Genomic DNA, 24,699 nt, shown 5'->3' on the forward strand with positions numbered 1-24,699 from the left:
CTGAAGAGCATGGCGTGTCAGGACCCGTAAATTGACTGATTGAATGAAACGTCGAAAAAAATTCAGCCGCACGTTTCAGCAGTATGATCCCTTGCAGTATGATCACTATGATCCCGAAAACAGCCTTCTGACACGGTAGTTTTTTTTTCTTTCTTACTGTAACCAAAGTGTGCTTGTTTGGCCGTGAAAATCTGAGAATCTTATTTCTAATTTTTCTCTAACGTTAAATTCTGTTTTCTGCGAACTTCTTCTTGGACTTGATCTTGATGATACCATTTCTGGAATTTTTTTAATGAACTTGAACTTGAATTCATATTCATTGCACAGTTTTAATATTGCCCCTTTCAACTGTTCCGCCTGAAAGTTTGATTTTTAAAACCTCACAGTTTTCAAAACCGCGTTTTAGTTGAATCCAAAATTTTCAAGGTCGTCGAGCCAATTTGACAACTTTGAGTAATCGGTGCCAATTTAAAAGTACTTTTTTAACATTCCAAGTCCATTTTCAGTTTAGTTTTACAGTCTTAATGGAAGAACTCGAGTCAGAGACTCTTTTACCAAGTGGCAGTCGTTTACGTAAGGAAATTAAGGACAAAACTAACCCGGCCAGTGCAGGAACTTCGTACGGAACTGGCGGAGGCGTTTCTTCGACATGGTCAGTTAAGTCAAAACAGAAAATACTAGCAAGAAGTGCCAGCGCATCAGGAAGGCTGTTAGATGCTTCGATACAGAGAGGTGATACTAGTATTTACGACCCTCGATTGCAGGTGATCAGAGGAGGAACGGGCGAAAATGGAATCGATGATTTGGCAACTTCGTTTCAGGAAGAAGAGTACGAAGTTGACTACGGTAGGCAGAAAGGAGTCGATTTGATTATTGGAAATTAGTCGTATGCCTCTTTTTCTATGTATGATTTCAATGATATTCATTTAGATCCTCTGACACTTCTACAAGCTCAGGTTTTCATTGAAGACGCCGCCTATGTGAGTATGATTCAATTCAAATGACTCTTTATTGTATTTAAGATCCTTACGGATTGAGGCATACAGAGTGTGAAAATAAAGTATAATAAACATAGGGACTTGACAAAAAAGGATTTTGACCCCAGTATCCTAGGTACTATATATAAAAAGAAAAGACGTTTTATATATAGTACCTAGGATACTGGGGTCAAAATCCTTTTGTGTCAAGTCCCTGTGATAATATATGATTTACAGAATACAGTCATCTCCCACTGGTCAACTCGTACCACTTCAAAATTTCTTAATGTACCTAACTATGCTCCTGATTTAATTTTCTCAGCATTTGATATAGCATCTTGTTGGTATTAACAAAGATAGAAAATACTTCATGAAAAACCTAGGGCTATCAGTTGAAGGGATTTTTCACAGAAAGTGAAAGTATATTCTATAGCGTGTATATCTGATGTCGTGAAAAGAAGATTCACGTTTTTTGCTCAGATGTCAAACAGGAAACATAGCCTTGATTCAAAGATTAAACAGTTGAAAATATATCTTTAGATGGGGAGATGAATACCTTGTCAAAATACAGGGACAAGTTGTACGCAATAGAGTACATGTTAACTGGTTTATGAGTAAACCCAGTGAAGCTACCATTTATATAGGCCCATATAAGTTGCAGTAACACTATCTCATTGGTTATTAAGCATTGCGCTTGCTTTTTTTTTATGGGTCTAACCTTACTAGTTTTTGCTCTCCAGGGCCAGTTTCCCAAATAGAGATTAATCCTGAAATTGATTTTAAGATATCCACCCGAGCTGGATTACATTGTAATTTAGATTGTTTCAATAATATTCATGCCTAATTAGAATCATTGATTTTGAGTACCTTTATTTAGTATCGCTCGATTCACCATAAAGTTGATGCAAAGGCGCTGAAACTGTACAGAGTGTACTACTCGCGACCGATACGATGGTAAGAGACAGTGTTTAAGAGACAGTCTTCTTAATGGCAGCTTTTTGCCTGCTTTGATAGACCATTTCAAACAGATGTTTTATTCCTTTTATCGTTTTCAGGCTACTGAATATAAACATTTTCGTCATCCACATACTGGCATTTTTCGAAAAGCCATCTTCTCTGACATGGACGTCGGACATTCGGACCCGTGCTGAACAAGTTGATCCACCATGTGGCGCTACTGAATCCATTGAAGCTGTGTGCCTGGTTTTGTTCGTGATCGATCTCGTAACGAAAGTAAATGCATTTCTTGTAAATCGAATGAGATTTCTAAGATTAAGATTTAAGATCTAAGAATTGATCCCTGCTAGTCATCCCTCACGTTAATCTAGTCTCAGCGGGACACTGTCCCAGCACTCTGGAATATGTTACCTAGTCCTATAAATCTAGACGACCTTTTTAAATCTCATCTCGACACCAATTTGTTCATCAAAGCTTTCGATTAAATCTGTTTTCTTTTTATATATTAAAACCAATAAGCATATTTTGGATGGATTTTAGGCTGCATAAATTATCATTAATTATTATTATTAATTCTCATTAATTATTATTATTAATTCTACCTGTCTTCATTAGAACGCTGCAGTTTTTGTACTTTTCAATACTTTTTGCTTTCAGTCGTATCTGATCGGTAAACATCGGGTGTTACGTAGCCGATGGATTCTTGGATACTTTGTCGTATTGTTGATTTCTATCATCGATTGGTCAGTGTCGATAAGCTTTTTATGCGCAGAAGTAAGCAATCAAAATCCAATAGAACCCAGTGTGGTGGCGAAGATATTCAATATTTTGTAATGGGATTTCTGCATAGAATGAATTTGTTTTGCTATAGGTACCCTGTGTTATTTTCATAGGAAAAGGTATTGAAATTTGCAATCTTCTATCAAAAAGAGTTGTTTAGTGCTTTAAATCCATGTTCATTGGCATTTTCAATTCAGGGGTCATAAGTTCTGGTGGCAGTTTCTTGGTTGGTTATTCTCTGAAAAAAACCTTGGACATGCAAACGATAATGCCATCAGGTTAAGCATGCTTGGCAGGTTAAGTCCTTCAGTGCATGTATTACGCTATGCCTTGTATAATCTACCCATCCTAGATTGCGCCAACCCTGCAGTGCAGTGTACCGTGTAATTATGAATTAAGTTCAGGTCTCTATTGAAAGATGGCAGCACCTGTCAAACATTGTAAATATTAGCTAACGATACACCGCACTGCGGGGTACATGCAAAATAGCAGGATGCCCGTTATAAAACGGACTGGTGTGGGATTTCCAAAATTTAAAGTTATCTCCAGCACTTCAGAGTTCGAAACTCAGTACTGAAAGGGTTTAGGGATTAAAACAAGATGAAAAACATCTTATTTCATATTTCTGGATGTAGAGAATAGACCTTCAGATCCTAATTTCATCCGTTTGAATTTTAGATGATAAGAATCCGTCGATTGTTTCGTCCGTTCTTCCTGCTGCAGAATTCGTCTCTGATGAAGAAAGCCATGAATAGTTTACGTCGCAGTCTTCCTGAAATTGCCAGGTACACGCAGAATGTGGTATAACAGCTACGCTTATCAATTCTTCGGTTGTTGTATTGAGCCCAAAAATAGCCAAAATCAATGATAGGGAACAATTCCTACTTCACATTTTCTAATCTAGTACCATTGAAAATAAGTCACATCCTCAAAAAAATGACTGATAATCGCGTGCTGCATTCTGAGCAAATTTCATCCTACGCTATAGGCCTAAAATCAAAAAAATGTATTCTTATGTTTGGTTCTAAACTGGTGTTTGTTGTTTTGTGCCTGCCATATTATGCTATGATGTGTCATTCCTTATAGAAAAATGCATTTGATAATTGAAAACGTTTCAATATATTTCAGTGTGCTGTTGTTGCTAGGATTTCATCTGTTCCTCTTCACGTTGTTTGGCATGTTATTATTTCCACGACCAGATGTAGGTTCACAATTCACAATTCTTAAACACTAGAGATATGTAGAGATATACTGTATAATGTCTATTTCAACCTTGACTTGAGAGCATTCCGGGTGGCCTAGCTCGCTCATTTTTGGTAGTACATACCTGATAAAGGTCTTAATAGGACCAGAAAGGACAGGCAGTCGACCTAAATCATCATTTTTTAATCCGTTTGAAACTGTGTTGAAGGATATCCAAAAAGTCTTCACTGAAAGGGGTTAAATGAAGAGAATTGACTCCATGATTTGAAAGTTTAACAATATGTTTCCACGCCTACGTATAAAATTTCAGTTGGTAGGCGTGGAGACATATTGTTAAACTTTCAAATCATGGAGTCTCTTTTCCCTCAGGAACCCCTCTCAATGCAGTTTTTTGGATATCTTCAATACAGTTTAAAGTGGATTAAAAAGCGATATTTTAGGTCAGCTGCCAATGCATTCTGGTCCTAATAAGACTTTTATCAGGTATGTACTACCAAAACTGACTGAGCTAGGCCACCCTTTATACTCTCAACTCAGGTTGAAATAGACATTAGGCATATGTGGGTGCTTTGTGTTGTCGGAAAAACCGCGGTGAGTCACCTTCTACAAACCTTAACATTTTCGGTTGTCTTTTTTCAGGATGATGAAGGATCACAATATTTCCAAAAAATCGAAGATTCATTCATGAATTTACTGGTTTTATTGACAACAGCGAACAACCCCGATGGTAAGCATATACAGTGGAACCTCGTAAATACGAATCTTGTGGGCAAAAGTGGAATTGTCGTATTAAACCAGTTTCGTATTATCCTAATCTGGATTGATATGAATATCGTAGCTGGGACATGCCGGAAATCATCGTAATAAACGGGTTTTGTCTTAGACAGAATCGTATTAATGAGGTTCAACTGTATTAACAGCTAAATGCAATGTTAAGTTCATTGGGATCCTTGCATGAAAATCTTTTCATAACATATTCACAAACCAATCTCTTAATCATTCCTATGTGTCCGCATTATGAAGTTTCCTGTCTTTTATGATCAATTATAATGAAATGTTAGCTGTATTACATGTATACAAGTTACATCATAGTTATATCTTCAGAAAAGAATTCACCTCTTACTTCTTTCAGTTATGATGCCAGCATATAGAAAGAACAGATTATTTGCGCTTTACTTCATTATATTTCTCATTATCGGTAAGTTATGATAATGTATTTTTTGAAAGCGTCGTAAATCGATCCATAACAGTTTTATTGATTTCTGTTGAATTTTATTTTATATACGTTAGGCTTGTACTGCTTTATGAGTATGTTGACTGCAGTTATCTACAACCAGTTTCGTGGTTATTTTCTCGTAAGTGTTGAACGAAGCTTTTTAGACATTAATACGTACCATCTCAAACCAAGCGATTGATTTTTGGGCAAATTATGAATATCAAATGCTCCTTTATCGTTGAAAGGCGCTTCCATATGCCGAAAGCTGACTACGGACATCTGGACCCAGTTCCATAGTCCTAGGTTTAGTTTGACTCTAGAGCCGGAATTAGTTCATTTTCGATATTTCAACCTGGTAGTCAAATTTTAACAAAAAAATGTGGAAATCGGTCCTGGCTTTCGATCAGACAAACGTAGTCGAGGATAATGTCAGGATGATTATTTCAAATTTCAGAATTCGCTACAAGCCTCACTTTTTCGCCGACGACTGGCAATGCGTGCGGCTTATGAAGTTCTACGTTGGCGTAACGCCGATCAGACCTCCAGACAGCAAGCTGAATTGTGAGTATATCTTTTCCAAAATCTACAGTTAACGTTATCATAATACTTACCGGTATTGATTGATATCTACTTTGCAATGTAACATTTGAATTACAAAAATGAAATATTTTGATACGATGCAGTGTCATTACATTGATATTTGTTCACATCTCCTTTTTATAGTAATACAGTACCAGCCAAGATATTACGTATTGTGGTGATGAAATGCAACATAGAAGCAGAAGCAAAAACTGATATAATTGAGGTTCGGTTTTTTCTACCTTGCCACTACGGAACTTGGTCCATTTATTTATAGATGAAAAACGATATGATAAATTTATTAATTTCTAGGAGTTGAAAGGTCGGATGGGGTGTATGTTGACTGCTGATGAGTTCCACGACGTTCTACTATATTTGGATCAAGAATATCACAAAGTCGGACGACCGTCGATGATCTGGGAAGGAAGGCCTTGCCTTAGAAAGCTGCAGAAAATCGTCTCTCATCAGGCTTTTACATATTTCGGCATAGTTGTCGCTTTGGCCAATGTGATATTCATAACGGTAAAAACGCCAATCAGTGGTATAGGGTATACATTAACTGGGCCCAGTTTCACGAAAAAGTGTAAGCCTTAAAACGGTTAGGTTTTAATTGTCGTCCTCGTTGAAAACATGAAATAACAAATAGCAATTACACCAAAAATTTTTAGTTAAACTTTTTCGTGAAACTGGGCCCTTAAGTTTAAAGTAATAATTGCTGGCCATTATGGGGCATGTGGAAAATGCATGTGATGCCTGTGCATAATCTCAATATGAAGGTTAGAGGAGTGAGAAGTTTTTCATGTGTACTATTTGTCTGGGGCCAGTTGCTCAAAAGTTGGTTAACCAGTGGATAGTTGACATAGTGACAATTAAAAAGTTCATTGTTACTATGGTATTTATCTGCTGGTCATCTTAAACTTTTGAGCAAGTGGCGCCTGGTCTCTTGACGGGTTGAATATAAACTACATTACTTAATGATCGACCTATTGAATTTTGAAACAAAAATTCACATTTTAACGCACATGGTGAATATTACAGATAGAAGTCGTACTCAATGAAGATCGGGCCGTAATATCAAAAGATACTGCTTTGATCGTAAGTAAACCTGTTTTCGAAGATGTTTTTGGTAGATTTATGAAGATTTTCTGCCAACCATGCTGACTTCGTTCACATTTACAATCTGACCTTAAAAAAATCCAATATTTTGTAAACTCTACTTTCAGTACGTCGACTTATGTTTTATAGTCTTCTATTTGGTCGAGCAAAGTCTGAAATTCTGGGCACTCGGATGGCGACTGTACATGCATGATAAGAGTAATTTCTTTGACGGAATCGTCACCATCGTGTTAGTGGTAAGGTAAACTTCCGGTTCTACCGTCAACTCTTCATGTTGTGAAGTTTTAATCGTGCTAAATTTGTTTTGCAGGTTGTGGAAATATTTTTCCTGATTTATGGACTGCCGAAGATGAAAAAGTAAGTGATCGTCATGAAATGAATGGCCCAGATTAGGAACCTTGCTATAAGTTTGCTTACTGATGGTCTTCGTATGTTTTTAGAGGAACATCTGTTTCGACTGTCACGTTATGGGATATTGTGAGACTAGTCAACATGTTGATCATTGTTCGTTTGTTACGCATCATTCCACAGATCAAAGTAAGAATCCATATGAATTCTGTATATCTGCATTACCTACATAAAGTTGACAATGCCTTCTGATGGATAAAAGCCTGAATACTCATCTCTTGGGTAGCGTAAACAATGGTATTTCCCTTTACTTGAGAAATGTATTGCTCCTATGTTCATTTATCAACACCGTAACTTAAACATTGGCATCACCCATCTAACATCATCAAATCATTACAAATATCGCGATATGCTTGAGAAAGGCCTTGTGTAGAGGATCGTACTTGTGTCAAGACCTATAGACACTGCGCTGTCGGACATAGTTTGTATGTCTTGTCTATTTTCTGCTAGATGATGTCACTTGTGGCATCCACCCTGTTCGACCTGGTGAAAAATATGAAGTCATTCCTAGGCATTTTATTTGTAAGTACATCAACTAATCACCCGGTAATTGTGCAACTTCTTAGAACAATTACTAGAAAATTCAACCATATATGTGTATTATAATTCAACCATGTATACTTATTACTTTCATGCTGTTAATAACAAAGTGTTCTACATGTGATATGTTATATTTTAGGTGATGTATTATTCGTTTGCGATTCTTGGAATGCAGTTATTCAATGGTGCTATCAAGTATACAAATTCTACCAATCAAACTAACACATCCTACTCGTGTGGTACGTACCAGCAGCTGGACTACTGGGCAAACAATTTTGATGATTTTGCTGTAAGTATTGATGAAGTTAGATATGACCTATGATAACTATTCATCAGAATTCTTTTTGATTCCACATGAATTGGTTAAATTTCATTGTAGGCATCGTTGGTCGTACTCTGGGATGTGATGGTTGTTAACAACTGGTTTGTTTTTCTACATGCCTATTCTGAAGCCACCACAAAGTGAGTATCGTTCAATGTTCAGTGAATTAGGCCAAAGAATATAATTGTCAAAGATTGACTACTTCCTTGTACATATGCACATATTCAGCCTTTACTGGTTTCCCACCCCTTTCCATCATCATTGATTATCAGTGACTTATTATCTTGCAGAATTTACTTGCAGTAGTTGATAATGTTGTTATAGCAGTATTACGAACAATTAAAGAATGTTCATCCGGATGAACTTAATTTCAAGTTGATTAGATATCAAACATATTTTTTGTAGATGGTCTCAATTATATTTTATTGCCTGGTGGTTAGTTTCGGTGATAATCGTGTTGAACCTATTCATCGCATTGATCTTAGATGTAAGTACTATTAGTGACAAGAGAACATCGGACTAGTAGTCCACTATTAGTTGATATTCTTAAAAAAGCCTTGACTGTATCACTGGCCCTGGTTTTTTTTGAAGGGTTTAATGAAAATTACTATGTAAATTATACTACTTTTGTACTGTAAATGTAATGGCCAAGTTGATTTTCGTTGATTTCCGGTAAGTCATCTTCACATACATGTGCTTGTATATTTTCTAGAATTTCATCATGCGTTGGGATCGCAGTCAGCAACAAAACCGAGAAAGATTGCGTCGGCAAACATTGAGCGAAAGTCTCAATCAGAGTATGTCTTCATTGCCCATCTCAGTTCACGAAATGTATAGGTATGTGAATTTTGAACAGTGTAAATATCTCAATGATACGTTCTTTTAAGCTTATGTGCTTTGTGAACAAAAAAAGGGGAAACATTTTCCAGTGGTACACATGTACATGGATACTATATATATACTGTGTGTGTGTGTCTCAAACTTTTAATCCCATCTTCTCTCTTTTTAGGGGCAACCTCCAAGAACCAGCCGAATCTGAATTGATGTCCGAATTGAGATATCATGATCATCTGAACATCGTTTAAATGCCGGGAGAGCATTGCTGTTTAGTTTCACCGAGTCGAGGTTTATTCATTTTCAATCGAATTTTTACCTTTTGGAAACTTTGGGAAGTAGATTATAACAAGGACACATGTGATTATTAAACCTCATCAGAACAAATTGTTTTTAGAGAAAGAGTATATTAAATTGTCTCATTGTTATATATTGTTATTTTTTATAGAATATTCGTTTGTACATTAATCGATCAATTTTTAGACGATTGTTCTAATTCATCATGATTTTAGCCTGACCAGCAAATTAAAGCCTGTATTGAATCATACTTAGTTTGAAGATCAAAACCATTTCAATCGATTACATTCTGATAGTTTGTAAATGTTTTTAGATAATAATCTCGCGTATGATGCGATTTTCAAGTGTTCTTAAGTTGTCATTTATTCCTTTATTCTATATTGCCTTAGATTGTCGTAATTTCTAGCGATGTTTTAATCTAATCGTTTACTGGACCAAGTAATTGCTGCCATCTATAGCTGCAGATATGTTTATGTTAATTCTGTTCCCTTGCAATCTATATATTTTTTAATAAAGCTCTTTAATTTACGATGAATATCTGGAGTTCATCTATCATCGGGCGCAATCTCTCGACAACAATACAATGGTGCACAGCACAGTACAAGTCATAACACAGGGGCGCGTATTTGAACTGGTTTATTGGATGATGAGCTATTCACCTTGACCAAAAATTCATAATCTTTGCCTAAACGCATTCTGTCATTGGAAAAAAGATTTAGACACCGACATTAAGTACTGATTTTCATTAATACTATACAAAAGTATATAGCCTTTAGTAACTATAACTACTTAAAAATACTATAACTACGTACAAATTGTCAAAAAATGGTTGCATCGGCCGGGAATCGAACCCGGGCCCCCCGCGTGGCAGGCGAGAATTCTACCACTGAACCACCGATGCAGACACTACTTTAAGGTGAAATAACGTTATAAATAATCATACTCTATAATCTCCGTTTTACGAATTGATTTGAGATGGCTTAGAACGAAACTATGATGCGTTGGCTCAAATTAAGTTTCATTTCCAAAACTGAAGGGTAATTTTCGTGTCGATATCGATAAGAGAAATTTTACCTCTGACCACTGCGGTGATAGAAAGGGATAGACTCTACTGGAGATAGATAATTCAATATCGGAAGCCACACAATATTGTACTCGGTGACTCAGTGTCCCCATTTGCTGTCTATATTTGTCGTGATCTTTTATGCTTAAAGTACTGTAGAATAATAAATTGTTTACTTGCTACGGAATTGTTTGCGATTGCACTATCAAACTGAATGTCTTTCATCTTTCAAAATTAGATGTGATCCTGGCTATTCTGTCTGATTCATTGAAATTGTTAGTCCATCATTAAGCAGCGAACAACGCAGATTAATGAGATTTCCTAGATAAAACCATAATGATCGATCAAACACCCTGTTGGTATAAGAAAAGTATTACTCAATGCCGAAAAGGCCGAATGTCTATTTTCAATCAAGGTTAATTGCCCAGTCCCCAGATTGACAGAGCCTGGCCCAAAACGTGTCCGAGTAGCATAGACATTCGGAAACATTGCTAAGTCGGAGTGGATGTTTGATAAGAAAAAAATTACGTTTCAATTGCACTAAAAAGTACACCATTAACGGTCGGGGCTACGTGAGGTTGGATACTAGCTGCATTCATTAATTTTGCATCAACGTGGTGAGATCCCCAGGAATAAAAATGCACTGATCCGTAAATCGCACGACAGGTCCCACTGTCCTATTAGCACAATGCCTGTTATTTATTTCTTTATTTGTCCCAGACGCGAATCTTAAACATTGACTGTTTTCTATGTGCTTGCGGCCCTAGCAACTCATTGACCTAAAGAAAACTTCTTGAAAGATTCTTGAAAGAAAATGTTCATTCTAGAATTCATCTTTCACTGAACATATTTATGAAGGACCCTGGTATGTCGCCATACCCAACGTGATATACTGGCCACAATACGTCACGTATCCAGCACGATAATTTCAGCAAAACATGAAAAGTGCTTGAGTAATTACGAGTATATAATTCGAGCAACGTTTTGGCTATAAACCAATAGCCATTATCAGGCGTAGGCATTTGATTCTTGAATAAATCCCACACTCCGAATTTATCTTTATATGACAAAATCTATTATTTTGAAACCACAACTTTTCGGCTGTTGACTAGCAGCCATTATCAGGTGGAATGCCTGATGACATCCACCTGATGATGGCTGTTAGTCAACAGCCGAAACGTTGTGGTTTCAAAATGCTAAATTCTATCATATAAAATTCGAATTGTGGGATTTCTTCAATTATCTGCAGTGTAGACGGATTGGCTGTTTTACCATTCTAGACGTTTGAAAAACAATTTCATAGGAAAATAAATCGCAGCGCAGCTTGAAATAAGGCTAAAATTTCCAAAGATTTTAAGTGAACGCTCCCGACCCCCTTCTTTTGACCCTGGATCCGGCATCAGCTGATTAACTTATCTCTTCCTCGGATTAACACTCTAAGTTGATGTACCTTTTGCAGCCCACAAATGGTTTTCCAAGAAATGAACGTAAGAGAGTCAAGCCTTGTGCGCTCGGCAGCAAAATAATCAAAAAAGGCTCTGCTGGGACTCGAACCCAGGATCTCCTGTTTACTAGACAGGCGCTTTGACCACTTAGCCACAGAGCCGCATGGCGCATTATGCGGTCCGCATCGTTTTTGTTTGCTCAATAACAGAGAGCGATTCGAATTTCCCGCTAGTTCATTAGAATAGACTGCGACACTAGCAGTTATACCAAAAAATACACGAAGAGGTTTTTTTCTTTAACTTAGGAGATGTTGAAGCATTTTGTTGCATGTTCAGGACAATTCTCAATATTTTGCCTCTGTTAACGAGATTTTATCATGTGGATGGCGGTGCGCACGATCCTTTCGCACGATCGCTTAATAGGCCCTATCTTTGAAATGTGTTAAATATTTAAGTAAAGTCTTTGCATTCGTTCGTTACCAAGCAATAATTACGTTTTCGAAAACTCTATTTTTTACTACGTTGAATGAATAAAACACGTGTGATCCTTTCCGCTGTAGCGTAGAAAACCTCGTGTTCCCACCGACGTCTGCGAATAGCTTTTTATTTGACCGATCCGAGGTCTCAAATTCTAAGTAAAACGAATCTAAACCTATTTTCGCCGAAAATCGAAATCGAACTGGGGTTGGGAAAATGTTCCATACAGTCATAGTTCAAATGCTATGAGTTCGTAATAAATTATCCAATTTAGCCATAATTATGATCACACATAGTTACGTCACCGTCATAGATACCGATTCATTATTTCGATTGAAAGATTGACACAATGGTGCATCCACCAATTATTGTCGTGGAAATGCACCGCGAAGATCCATCGCGAAAATTGGACGTGACCAAGCGCAATTGTCCCGCCGCAAACGACACTCAGCCTCATCATGAACATAAGAATCACACCTTCGTGGCAAATATTTTACTCATCAAATTCATGAGAATGCCACCAGATTTTCTCGAGATGTTATGTGCTGGTAACTCTATAGGTTTCCCACATCTCAATCCAGGTATCCGGCATATTGAAATCTGAAACATAAAACTTTTCAAATCTGAAGTTGAATTAGTTTCACGACCTTTCTGATGCTATTGATTACAGCTATATGCGCTAGCATTCTTCCACAACCGCTTCATTATATTTGCATCAGCGCTTTTTATTCATATATATATATGCTTATATATAGTGTTTAAACACATTTTGAGTGACGCTCAAAATAAATCTGGTGCTATTTAATCCCAAACGCAGATGCCTTAGCAACTTTCAAAAATATTGCTTCGTTGTCATCGATCCCAGTTGGCCGGGATATGAACCGAGTTTGTCACAATGTATAGTAGAAACGCAGACGGTACTAATGCTACCTAATTTTTGGCTTGAGAAAAATGGAAGAAAAATTGGGGGCTGTTGAGCTCTACACGTTTGGACAGATGCCGTACGAACTTTCGTTGACCGGAATGACTATACCGGAGTTATTTTTGCTGATCGCTTATTTCGCACGTGACCTGCGGTCATCTTATTTCGGCCGATCGATCGCTATTAATTTCACATCTCATTCATAAAAAAACGTTGCTGAATGAATCAGTAACCGCCGCCTGACCACAAATTTACACCTTCCCCTCCCCACTTTCGTCTATATTTACTCATGCTCCTCCAGGTCATGAAGCCACGCGCGGATGTATACCCTCTGCCATTAGGTCCAGAGCTTGTCATGTTAATTTAGGTAGCTCTATATTTGCCGTGACCTCCTGTAAACTGATTTCTACCTACTTTAAATGATCTTCAGCGTTTTTTTTGTGTCGCGTGGGTATAAATAACGAGAACAGTAGAGACGAAGGACAATGCCCTCTGTTATAGTCCCCATAAAAGATATTCACAAATGCTATACAACACACATAAATTGCGAACGTCCTTTTTCCCAATTCCATTGCAGACCATCAGTCACCAGACTATACAGACCAGTCCGGATCGTCTGACATCGAAAATTAATTGGCGAAATAGTTGATGTCGTCGGCTGAAGACTTGTAGACTGTCGGGAAAGTTAAAGAAACGGACTATCCAGAAAAAATGTCAATGTATTCGAGCTAATCTGCATAGTGATAAGAATGAAATCGGTGATCAGCATAGTGCTTGATTTCGATATTTGAGCAGAAAAGTATTAGTATTAGTCTTAGAGCTAGCTATGGTCATTTTGACCCATGTTTGAATCTTACAGTGGACATTCATATTAGTGCTAACTTCGAAAATGGTAATTGTCAGCTGGCGGCTCAAAACCGGAGTTTGGGTCACCCCAATGCCATTAGATTTTAGACCCATAGAACTCATGGTCATATATATGTAATATGTCACAAGGTGACATGTGATCACAAAACGGGTCAACTGACAAAATTTCCCGGGGTAAGGGTTTTTCAGACCCCCTAAATAAATTTTCAACGATTTAGAACCAAAAAGCTGAAACCAAAAAGTCCAAGTTGTAACTAGATTCTCTCCACAACGTTGCATTTTCGAGATGGAAATCTTTCATAAATCCTTACTTTCAACTCAAACATCATCAAAGTAATTCATGTTTAGAAAAAAAATGTAACAAAATTTACTTATGTTATTAGGTTTATTAGGTAAATCTACCCTGCACGTAGAACATAAATCTTAAATGTTGAGATGAACTGGATAATTTATCGAATGCTTATAAATCAGTTTGTGCTCTTTGATATCATTTTCACTATTACACATATTTTTCATCACTGTTCAACGATTTCAAGGATGTTTTATGAGTTTAAAGACAAATAACTATACGGGAACACAATAATCAGTTATCGCAATGGACTTTGTATATTTATGGATCGATGTGATAGAAATATCTTATCAGAATATCTGATACAGTGTAATCTGACTCCAGATCACAGTTATAGATTTGTACCTATAGTCTATGCCCGCTATTACGAGAAGTCAAATAATAAGGCCCATTGATCTGATGATTAGGACCTTGAAATTGTATACGTTACAATGGAAACTGCGCAGCTATAGATTTATTTGAGTATCAAGATATTGCTCTTGGCTCGAAAATATAGTAACATCTGTGTGAACTTTTAACTGATGGTTCGTTACAATACGAGGAGGGGATGACACGAACTTGCATGGTTATAGACATTCTTTAAACGAGACCTTCAAAAAAACGACGAACTTCCTGGCTATGAATTGTCGAATGTCTTTCTCAATTCCAATTATATACCACTTGTAGGATGACGCTTTTGCGAATACGTATATACTTGGAATTTCGAATCCCGAAGAAATTCATGTCTCATGTACCGGGGGTGTTTGCCGAATCGTTTTATACACAGATCAACAAGGTTTTAGCCTCCCAAACATGTGATATTTTCCCGGCCATGATTAAGCCGTAAAGTATACTATACACCGAGTATTTAGACCATTATGTTACTAAGGATTTGGTTCGGGCGTTTGTCGCCTATATCGATGATGAATAATATGAATTTAGGTTAGCAGACGGGATTGAATGCCTGTAATCACTATACGTGGGTTAAGTACTAGACTTGTGATAATAGAAAACTCATCTATATATGTATACCGGGTACTTTTCGTCCTGCTGAGGCTTTCCTTCTCTATTGATGTCACCATTAACACTTCCATTATCAACGACATCACGAAAAACCTTCACAATTATCAAGTGGTTCCCGGGATCCCAAACCGAACCGGTCATAATGTTGGCTAAAGTACCAAACTAGCGTAATTAACAGGTTCCTAAGTCTCACCAACGTTCATTAGATTAGCGCATCGTTACCATATCGTAATTGATTTTCATCGTACTGATGAAGGCAAATTTCATCAAGATTAGGGCGAGATCATCGAAAGAAAAATCGATTTTTTGGGCTATGCCCCTATTTAGTTACTGATAGGTCTACTCGACCTCACCTACTCTACCTAAGACCTCCACCAGTCGCTTGCCGGTCCCGGCTGGTTGGAAGATTGTTTCGCACCGCAACCGAAATTTCCGTGTACTTCGATTTGAAAAACAAATTATATCTATATGTAGATTCGACCGATCATCCGACTATAGTACTTCGATTTCCGATTTCAAAATCAAACCTGTCGTTTCGCTCCTGTTAGATGTGGTTGGTTTGTAGGGGATGCAAAATTCAAATCAACGGCAAAATTGATTAATCAATCAAATAAATAAATCGGACAATTCCCTATCCGAAGAACAAAGAATGGAGCCTATTTTCGTTTGTAATTAGGTGGGACAATTCCCTATCTATACAGATCAAAGAATGGAGCTTATTTTCGTGTGTATTTTAGTTCTTAATATCTTTTTGGCTTTGGTTGTCATCATCTGTTCTATACTCGACTCTAAACATTTTAGTTGTCACTTGTAAATCTTGTCCGCTTTCTTGTAAACACCAACACCCACTTGAACTTAAACTTCCACTGTGTCGCAACAAAAATCGTTCTAAGAGATATAGAGCAACGATGCACCATGCTTCGTTTCTGTTAGTAAAAAGGACACTTCATTTTGCATAACTTATAACGGGTCGTTGAAGCAATCTGCCGATGTTGGCTCGTCGAAAAGATGGTTGATCTTAGCAAAAAAGTTCATTTTCCAGACGAAGTGTGTATACACACTGAATAATCGATCAACCGACCGTTTGAGTTTTCCAGTTGAGGATGTTAAAAACTCGGTTTTAATGTTCACTGGAGTGTCATACAGTCACCTAAATCATATTTACTTTGTGGTTGAACTACCTTTTTAAACACCGCGATTGACATTTGGAAATTTGTGTCAGTTTTCGACAATAGACCACGCACCATCATAGTTTTTTGAACCGAACTCCTTTTTATTCATCCGTCGGACCAGGGAGGTGGGAGAGAACTTGAAAAGTTGCTTTGTCATCTGTCACTGGGTCATCAGCAATATAATCATTTCATCGCATGCATAATCTTTTCTATTCAAAACGCTCATTGAGTTCGTGCAACGCGATGCAGAATCTGGAAATTTTGATCTGCCCTCGATTCTTTGAATAGCGATTTCATTTTCAGAAGCGCATAAAGCCTTGAATAAGAAGGCGACCACTAGGTCACCTCTTTTAATAAAGTTCGGCAGATGTTCTTTACTGGAAACTTGAGGCCATGACTCGGATCAACCCTTTAGCAGATGGTCATATATCATATAGGAAGTCATCCGGTACTTCCTAAAATATAGGAACCTGGATACGAAGGATCATTTTAGAGATGAACTGCTTCCATCGGCTTTTATCACATCCGTGTGCTTATCATTATTTCTAATGATGGTTCGCACCAACCAGACCACTCAAACTGGGGAAAGAATTAAACAGATTCTGGATTCTACGTGACTATATTCGCGTGATATGATGTTTTATTGCTCCGCCAAGGTGGCTCTAATTTTCGAGGAACATGTTTTACATCTAGCGCTGTTTTATAGGTGATTTTTATAACGTGTTCAACAGGCTGGTTACAGGGCAACCGGTTAGTCTTGTGAGGAGGGTTCCTTCATTTTGAAGTGCGGTATTACAGGGAGTTCTCTGGCCCATCTGTCTAGGTATAACTGGCGGAATGCGATACTTCATGCATCATGCAAATATCAGGGTGTTATGAAATGATTATCTTTTGTAACAAGGGGTGGATCTGGGAATTTGGAACAGGGAGGCAAAACTTCCCAGACCTGTATATACATTATGGTGCATACAAGAGGCCTTTCAGTGGGATTTGGGGGCCCTAAGAAAATGTTTCTGAGCATCTGAGTGATTCTAAAACAAGATGAACAGCAATAATTTGTGAAACTGTTGTCTTGGTGAAAAAATAGTTCTCCCTGCCCCCCCCCTTAGATTCGACCCTTAATATGTATTAAGATTCGTTGGAATCTATCCGAAGACCGTTTCGGACGTAGCATCTACCATTTATCTGCTGCGCAACAGATGGATGGCGCGGGATACCGAACCTCGACAGTTTCGTTGGCGACCTCTGAAGCAAGCGTGGATAGGTGGATTACATGATTTTAGTGATAGTGTGACAAAACAACGATAAACCTGTCCCCCAATCGCATCCACAGACCCCAGCTTTTTCGATCGTATATAGATTCGAAAATATAGATTGACTGCAAATCGGTTGCAGAAAAAAAAGCATGTACCAGACATGATACAAAACCTTGTTTCTCCTAATTTTCGTAAACCGCAACAAAATTTGTAATCAGTTCATTTGCTGCCGAGTCTGTTATTGTTAACTTGATCATGATTTAAAAAAAGGACAGAGTTGATAGGCGGCCGGCAGGATCAACTTTTGGGCTCAGAAGAAAGAAAAACAAGGTATCTATTTGTGAAGCAACGATGGCATGGCCATATCAGAAGCCTAGCCTCGTACGTATATGGCGGTCCATATAAAGTTGATATGATAGAAGTTTGCAAATCATTATTGAATGGTATTTCGACATTTTATAGTGTCGTGCTGGTCTTCACATTGGACCGGCGCCAAAATTGTGACGTTCTCGACGAAAACCAGGAACAAATACCCATGCAGATGGGCATCAAATCGAATTCCGCATATGGTTCAGAATTTGGTGCCAGGTGAAACGAGCCGACCGTCTTAATCTACACAGAGTCACATGGACGAATGAATATATTACAAACTTGACATCAATTTCGGTATTGTGAACGATGTGAGACTGGATATTTCAGCTGCTTCCCGTGTCCTCGATATCCATTCATCTGCCTGTTCGCCATCACCATAGGTATTCAGGCCCAGTTACCAATAAAAGATAGATCTATTGTCGGGCACGAGCCACCTTGGTTTATGCAAACTATAGAAACATCTGTCAAAGGGTTTTTCATTATTTTCCTCATCATCAGCGGTCGGTCATAATGCATCAATATATATATATGGCGATATAGCCCGAAATATAAGTACATTATATTTGCATAATATGAAACACGCGTGCACCAGTTGAATAGGTTGCTTTTCTATCAAGATATATAGGTATTGAATGCAATCTGCCCGTGAGCTTCTAGTCTGGAAGTCTTGGCCAATAGGTCAATTGGATATTGAAGTGTCCAAATTCACCCAAAATTTAGGCAGGTGATACGCAACTCTAGGTATATGCACACGTCAACATACACCACCTGCCCATAGTTATAATTCATATTTCACCGCAATTCTCAAGACAATTGTCTGCATACTTAATGGCCCGGAATTGTAGAAACCATATTTCAGATTTCTCATGCTGAATTACTCGGTGTTTTAATAGCAGCTGTTTGTTAGATTTAAGAGACCCACTTCTGGGAGCCCGTACTATATCGGCGACCATTTTAAAAATCTTTTTATAGATAATTCTTTTAGCAAAAGGAGAAACATTTTACGAGGGACTTTGAATCATCGGTTTTGAATCATCAACTTATGATGATTTATTTGCATATCGTTTCATTTATTGGGGTGAGGGGGCTCATTAAATTCCCCCGGTAAACCTTCACGAAAACAGCTTGTTTCTTCTGAAATCCCACTCGATCGGTTAAATTCCGGTCACATGAATATTATTTCTGCCTACAGCAATCCTCATCATGAAATTAAAGATGCAAACTATACGTCGCGAAACCGGTATGTAAAAGGGTAAATTTTCGCTACAATAGGGCGTTTTATATCCCCTGAAGAATACCAAGTCTTCACTCATACTGGCAATAAGCCAAAATACAGTTTTTTGTCCGATCCAGGTGAAACTTCTTTTGCAAAAAAATACCCACACGTACGCGTATAGTTACACCCATTTTGGAAGTATAAATACCATCACATCGCCTCGGGAGTAGATATGGAAATACTGGATAATATATCCACGTATTTGCCTACACATTTGTAATTCCAAAGGAATGTTTTTAAAAATTGCGCATATACAAAGTGACGTATTCCAACTGAATGGAACTCGTTGCATCGTCTTCTATTATAACGCCTACAAATTTTCTAGAAGTATTTTTATTAACTCATGATAATGATAATGATAATGATATGAAAGACCTGTCGACCGCACAGAGTGGCCAACGGCAGATGGTCAGTGCGGGTAATATTTGAACGCGGAATTCCTGCAGAGCCCATAATAATAATCTGTCCATCGACTGAATTAAGAGATTATGTATTTAAACGTCGAATTCAAAGGATCCGGAAACTGACGACCAAAGTATCCACATTCACGACAATAGGCGTTAATGCGACGATAGCTTATGTACCGGCGCAGCGAATGAGCCGCTAAATACTAAAACAACAGATCTGTGAAAGTGGCCAAAGATTAGTTCAATATCCGAAATTACATCGTGAAGCATAAGTGACCAAATTACTTACGACCGCCATATACAATTAAGTCGAGCATGACCTCTATACCAATTACCTAAAGCAACGTTTTACTGTGGGCGCATTTCATTACGACAAGATGACTAAAAACATAAAAAATGAAGCATATACACTTGATATAAATATTCATATGAAGAACTCTCAAAAAAAGGAGAAGCATTCTCAAATAAGATAGGTCTTGAATATTCTCGAGCGTATGGGGGCATCTGTCACCAAAATAACAGAGTGGTGGGCAGGTGGATCTTTTTAATTCCTGTAGATATGGGACCGGTATAGACCACGTGTTATGTATGAAGTAATGTGACCCTAGAGGAGATTTTAATGATTTGAAGATGTTTGAAGATATGAGTGAAAATTACAGTTTTAACATCTGCTGAAATTTGAGAAATGTTGACGAGTCACAATTCTATATACGATATACGATTCAATTCAACTTGTTGACAAACGATAGATTGCGGGGTAAAGTTTAATTCGAAAATGCCCCATGGGCAGGAAGCGATCAGGACGTCTCTTCGATGACCATATGCGTCGAGGTCTCGATGAAGAATTCTTGGCTTTCTGACCTGATATGATGATAGGGCTATATAGCAGATGATACACACGCAATGTAAGAAAAGGCTATAGTTTTGTTAGATTACATCTCGTCCTAGTAGGTATGAACAGGAGGACGGGGCTCCCTGGTCTGAATGACCCAACAAGGGCTCATTAAATGTGGATTCGTAATTATTTTGGTTCATTGGGAATAAAGATAGGGCATGGTTTCATACGTATCCATAATGAGCCCTTGAGCTTTTGGTCTTTGAACAAATGAACTAATTAATAACATGCGAATTCTTGGTCACGGGAAATACGGTCATAATGGGATCAAGATACGATGACATCGGGGTACAATTAAAGGTGAATGGTCGGGTCATTATATTTCGAGAATCTACTTCAAGAAGTAGAATGGGCAATTTCCTCGGAGAGCATTGGAATTGAACTGAATTTGACTTCAGGCGCAAGATCTAGAGAATTCATTGTCAAGGATGAATGCTTCTTTTTAGTATAAACCTCTTTAAAGAGATCTTCCGTCGTAAGAAGATCGTAACTCTAATACCTAAACGTAATTAATTTCGGGACTAGCTATGCAAAAACTATCCCAAAATATTCGAATCCTTGTGCGTTCGAAGTTGCGAACAACTTTGAACCCCGTCAGGACGGCTGCGACCTTGGCCTCGTCCGCTTATTTTTTGATCGCCATAAAATAGTGATAGGTTCGCCATCGTTCAAGGCAGCTGCAGCGAGAGAGGGCAAAAGAAAATCCATAGTGTACAAAAGATAAAGGATCATAAAAGATGGGGACTCTTGCATTCGTGTGTATGTGTCAACCTGAATTGTTTTATAGGTTAGGGGTCAGGCTATAGATAAAAAAGCAGGCGTCGATAGCTTTTACATTGTCCATGACGAAAGCATCCTTTGCATCTCCGTATAAAAGATACAGCTTGCCCTGACATAAAAATAGCTGAACTCGCTTGTTAGAAGTTTATTGAGTCAAGGGTTGTTGGCTCTCATAATCTCGAAATTACTAATTTGCCACAATTGGCCGCATATACGAGAATGGATGTGTGTTAAGTAACCAGAACCACGTGTTTCAGGCGATGTCGTGGACAGAATCTAAAAGTGATCTGTCCATCATGTTGTGCCATGATGCAGCACATATTTGAGAACTGTTGCATTCGGGCTGTTTGCATCGAGTACATTTCATAGAATTGATAATTCGTCGTATTTGTTACACTCCTATATCCGCTTCTATTTTTTCAAGAAATGGGAAGTTCCGAACCGACTTCGGTTTCGTTTTCGATTCGTTCATGAATAATTAACTCTTACCGGGCCAGTCGTCGGAAACTGTGGTCATAGTATTTCAGTTTTGCTGTTAAATGGTGCGTTCAGTCGAGTGGAAATTCAATCTCGGCCACATCTGGTGAATGTTTTGCTTCCGTGTTGCCCAACAATGTTGCCAGTAGTCAACGTTGCATCACCGCATTACGTCACATCACGTCTGCGATGGTAACCAGAAACTGTTATTTCAAGAAACTCCACCGCGCCCCCGACCAGAAGTGAAGTCGGCCACAAAATGAAACATCAATATACGACTTAACCCCATAATTTTACGGCAGAATAAGTGCCTATGAGGTGGATAATTACTGGCTAAAACAGTTTCACTCTGGCTAATCGCGAGTTTCAGATTTCGTACTATCTTCAAGTTGATATTTACGATTTCGTCCGTAGCCCACCCGCTTTTTCTTGATAGTGTAAGGTGTAATAAAGCAATAGACGTGTTTGTTATAACTGTGTCGTAACCAATATTTAGATAAACGCGATTTCCAATGTTAAACAATTATTTTACTTCGAGAGATAACGTGTTTTGAGTTATTTATTATCAGTCAAAATTTCGGCCTTTTTTACTGCAGCGATAACATCAGAACTGCTCGACCTGCTTCAATCGACCAAGGCTCCGATGAACGCGAATATACTTTTTTTTCATACGTTTCGGCTGAAGCGCGCGATTATTTTGACAGCTTGAAACTGAAACTACCCGCAAAAATGCCACTTCGAACACCGGCAGTCAGGTGTTACCCCAGCCACGAGATTCCGATGGAAGAGTATGGAGCCTGGAAACCAATCATCCCATCGAAGTCGATCTGGCAGTAGGGTTTTCTTATAGTATTAAATGGACATTTTAACCCAAGAGAACCAATGTGGTCGTATCTACCCAGCCAATTTGACCCTCATCAAACTCTTCAATACAATAAAAAAACCATGCCCAATGGGACACGGGTATAGCATGGTGACGTCTGATGTCAGGTTTTGGTCCATTTTCCAGAAGTAGGTGAGAGTTGCCAAATTAAAAAAAAGTCCGGTTTGTATTTCGCTATGCTACAGCTACGTATAGCTGCAATGAAATGTATTTTCATAGTTTTTGTGTGGTTACAATTTGTCTTCTTTTTAAGCGGCTTGCGGTCTCGCAGTACAGGCTTTTAGTATTGTGGAAAAGATCACAGATTTAAAATCTCCTATAAAATGGTTCCAAGTGAATTACATATTGAACTATAGATGATAAGAATATGCGCTAAACATGTTGTTTTATGTAGCAGTTCAAAATCACATGAGGTTAATCGTACAGCTTATCATCACTAATATACTGGCTCGATAATACTCGCCTGTTGTTTGGTAATTTCCTCTGGGTCAAAAAGCAGTGCGAAGGTAACCTATACTTATATGAGGAAAAAAGTGCAATAATAATGGAGAGGTTCATTCAGTCAACGCTCCTCCGTTGGTGAAAGAAAGGCCGAGAAAGTTTGTATCATTTTGAACCGATTAGTGTCAGGATATGTTTCTATATATAATAGTTCAATATACATAGGATGTTATAGATAAAGATAAAAGACCAATGATAACCTTTGTATGATTGAAGACATAGCCCGCCTTGATGTCACTGAGTTCTCAAAAAAGAATTCGCAAAGCCGATGAAATAGCAAACCTCCCCAATGATATCACCCTAAATGAATCTACGTTATCAACACTGAGGTCAGTACCGAAACTACGTCAGACTTTTGGCAATGGCCAAATTTTAGGACCAGGAAGCCGTTTCACAACTCACTTAATGCCCATGCAATTTGTGGAACTGGTTCCGGGAGGCACGGACTCTGAAATCGTTTTATAGTCCATGCTCGAGGTAAACTTCATCAAGGGAACTGGGTCTAGGCGTTAGCAGACGGTTTTTTCCTCCGTTAAAACCCCGTTGGCAAAGTCTAGTCGGTCGTGGGTGTTCAATTGATCGGAGCGATTTTCCTACGTCGCTATATATGAAACCTATAACAACTTAATTAGGTTATATTTATTCAATACAATGATAAAACGCATTTCGTAAGTTGCAAGTTAATACTGTTAACATGCCAGTCTAACGTTCATTCGATACCACCATAACTACAATGTCGTGGGAATCATTTAGTTGGAAAGAATGGCATTTTGGTATACCCACACATCTTCAGGCAAATCTTATTAATATTCTGAAATGATTGTCGAACTTTGATGCTGGTGGTGGTTGTTGGGGGATGCAATGAGAAATGGATCAGATGGCGTTTTTCCTGTCACCATTCCAATTCGCCCGCAGATACGAAGAGCGTTGGTAACGTAGCGTCGTTAGTTTCGGACAGCCATTATTACTCTTTCGCTGTGAAATGTACGGTGAATGAACGCGATAATTCGATAGTTAATTGGGTTTAATTGAGTGATGTTTTAACACTTATACGAGTGCATTATCTTACGACCGCTCGTAGATACGCGTCAAAGACCGAGTAAATGAATTATTCCCTGTGATAAAATTACGAAAAACATAACGCAGTGTCGCGGTAAAGGTATAGATCGTGAGACTTTACGTGAACACTGAATGAATGAAGTCGGCTGCGGAGAAAGAGGTGTTTTTGTCTGAAATTCCCCGACAAGTACCTCGTGTCGACGAAGGTGCAGAAGTTCTACCACCAACAGAAACAGGAAATCGACAATTCGCCTACATAAAACAGTT

The 24,699-nt window shown here is 38.2% G+C and overlaps 1 protein-coding gene and 2 non-coding genes across 3 annotated transcripts; 1 reads left to right on the forward strand and 2 right to left on the reverse strand.

Annotated features, from left to right (window-relative positions):
- Positions 1-452: 452 nt before the first annotated feature.
- On the forward strand, positions 453-9,740 carry LOC141907250 (two pore channel protein 2-like). The gene is made up of 23 exons (XM_074796842.1): positions 453-846; positions 931-980; positions 1,855-1,931; positions 2,033-2,210; positions 2,592-2,708; positions 3,393-3,499; positions 3,843-3,915; positions 4,557-4,644; positions 5,050-5,115; positions 5,208-5,272; positions 5,588-5,694; positions 5,857-5,938; positions 6,025-6,234; positions 6,751-6,807; positions 6,936-7,064; positions 7,139-7,185; positions 7,269-7,365; positions 7,687-7,758; positions 7,916-8,065; positions 8,156-8,238; positions 8,504-8,585; positions 8,811-8,935; positions 9,108-9,740. Exons 1-23 carry the CDS (start codon positions 525-527, stop codon positions 9,181-9,183), a joined length of 2,460 nt encoding a protein of 819 aa, XP_074652943.1. The 5' UTR covers positions 453-524; the 3' UTR covers positions 9,184-9,740.
- Positions 9,741-10,059: 319 nt separating this feature from the next.
- Positions 10,060-10,130, reverse strand: Trnag-gcc (transfer RNA glycine (anticodon GCC)). The gene has a single exon. It is a non-coding gene; the product is annotated as a tRNA-Gly (tRNA).
- Positions 10,131-11,825: 1,695 nt separating this feature from the next.
- On the reverse strand, positions 11,826-11,898 carry Trnat-agu (transfer RNA threonine (anticodon AGU)). Its single transcript has one exon. It is a non-coding gene; the product is annotated as a tRNA-Thr (tRNA).
- Positions 11,899-24,699: the final 12,801 nt, after the last annotated feature.

This window comes from Tubulanus polymorphus, chromosome 1 (genome assembly GCF_964204645.1).
Source record: "Tubulanus polymorphus chromosome 1, tnTubPoly1.2, whole genome shotgun sequence".
Taxonomy (NCBI): Eukaryota; Metazoa; Nemertea; class Palaeonemertea; order Tubulaniformes; family Tubulanidae; genus Tubulanus; species Tubulanus polymorphus.

Coding starts and splice junctions, on each gene's coding strand:
- LOC141907250 (XM_074796842.1), top strand. CDS start 525: ATGGAAGAACTCGAGTCAGAGACTCTTTTACCAAGTGGCAGTCGTTTA. Junction 6,808..6,935: donor CAAAAGATACTGCTTTGATC/GTAAGTAAACCT, acceptor CTCTACTTTCAG/TACGTCGACTTATGTTTTAT. Junction 8,239..8,503: donor TATTCTGAAGCCACCACAAA/GTGAGTATCGTT, acceptor TATTTTTTGTAG/ATGGTCTCAATTATATTTTA.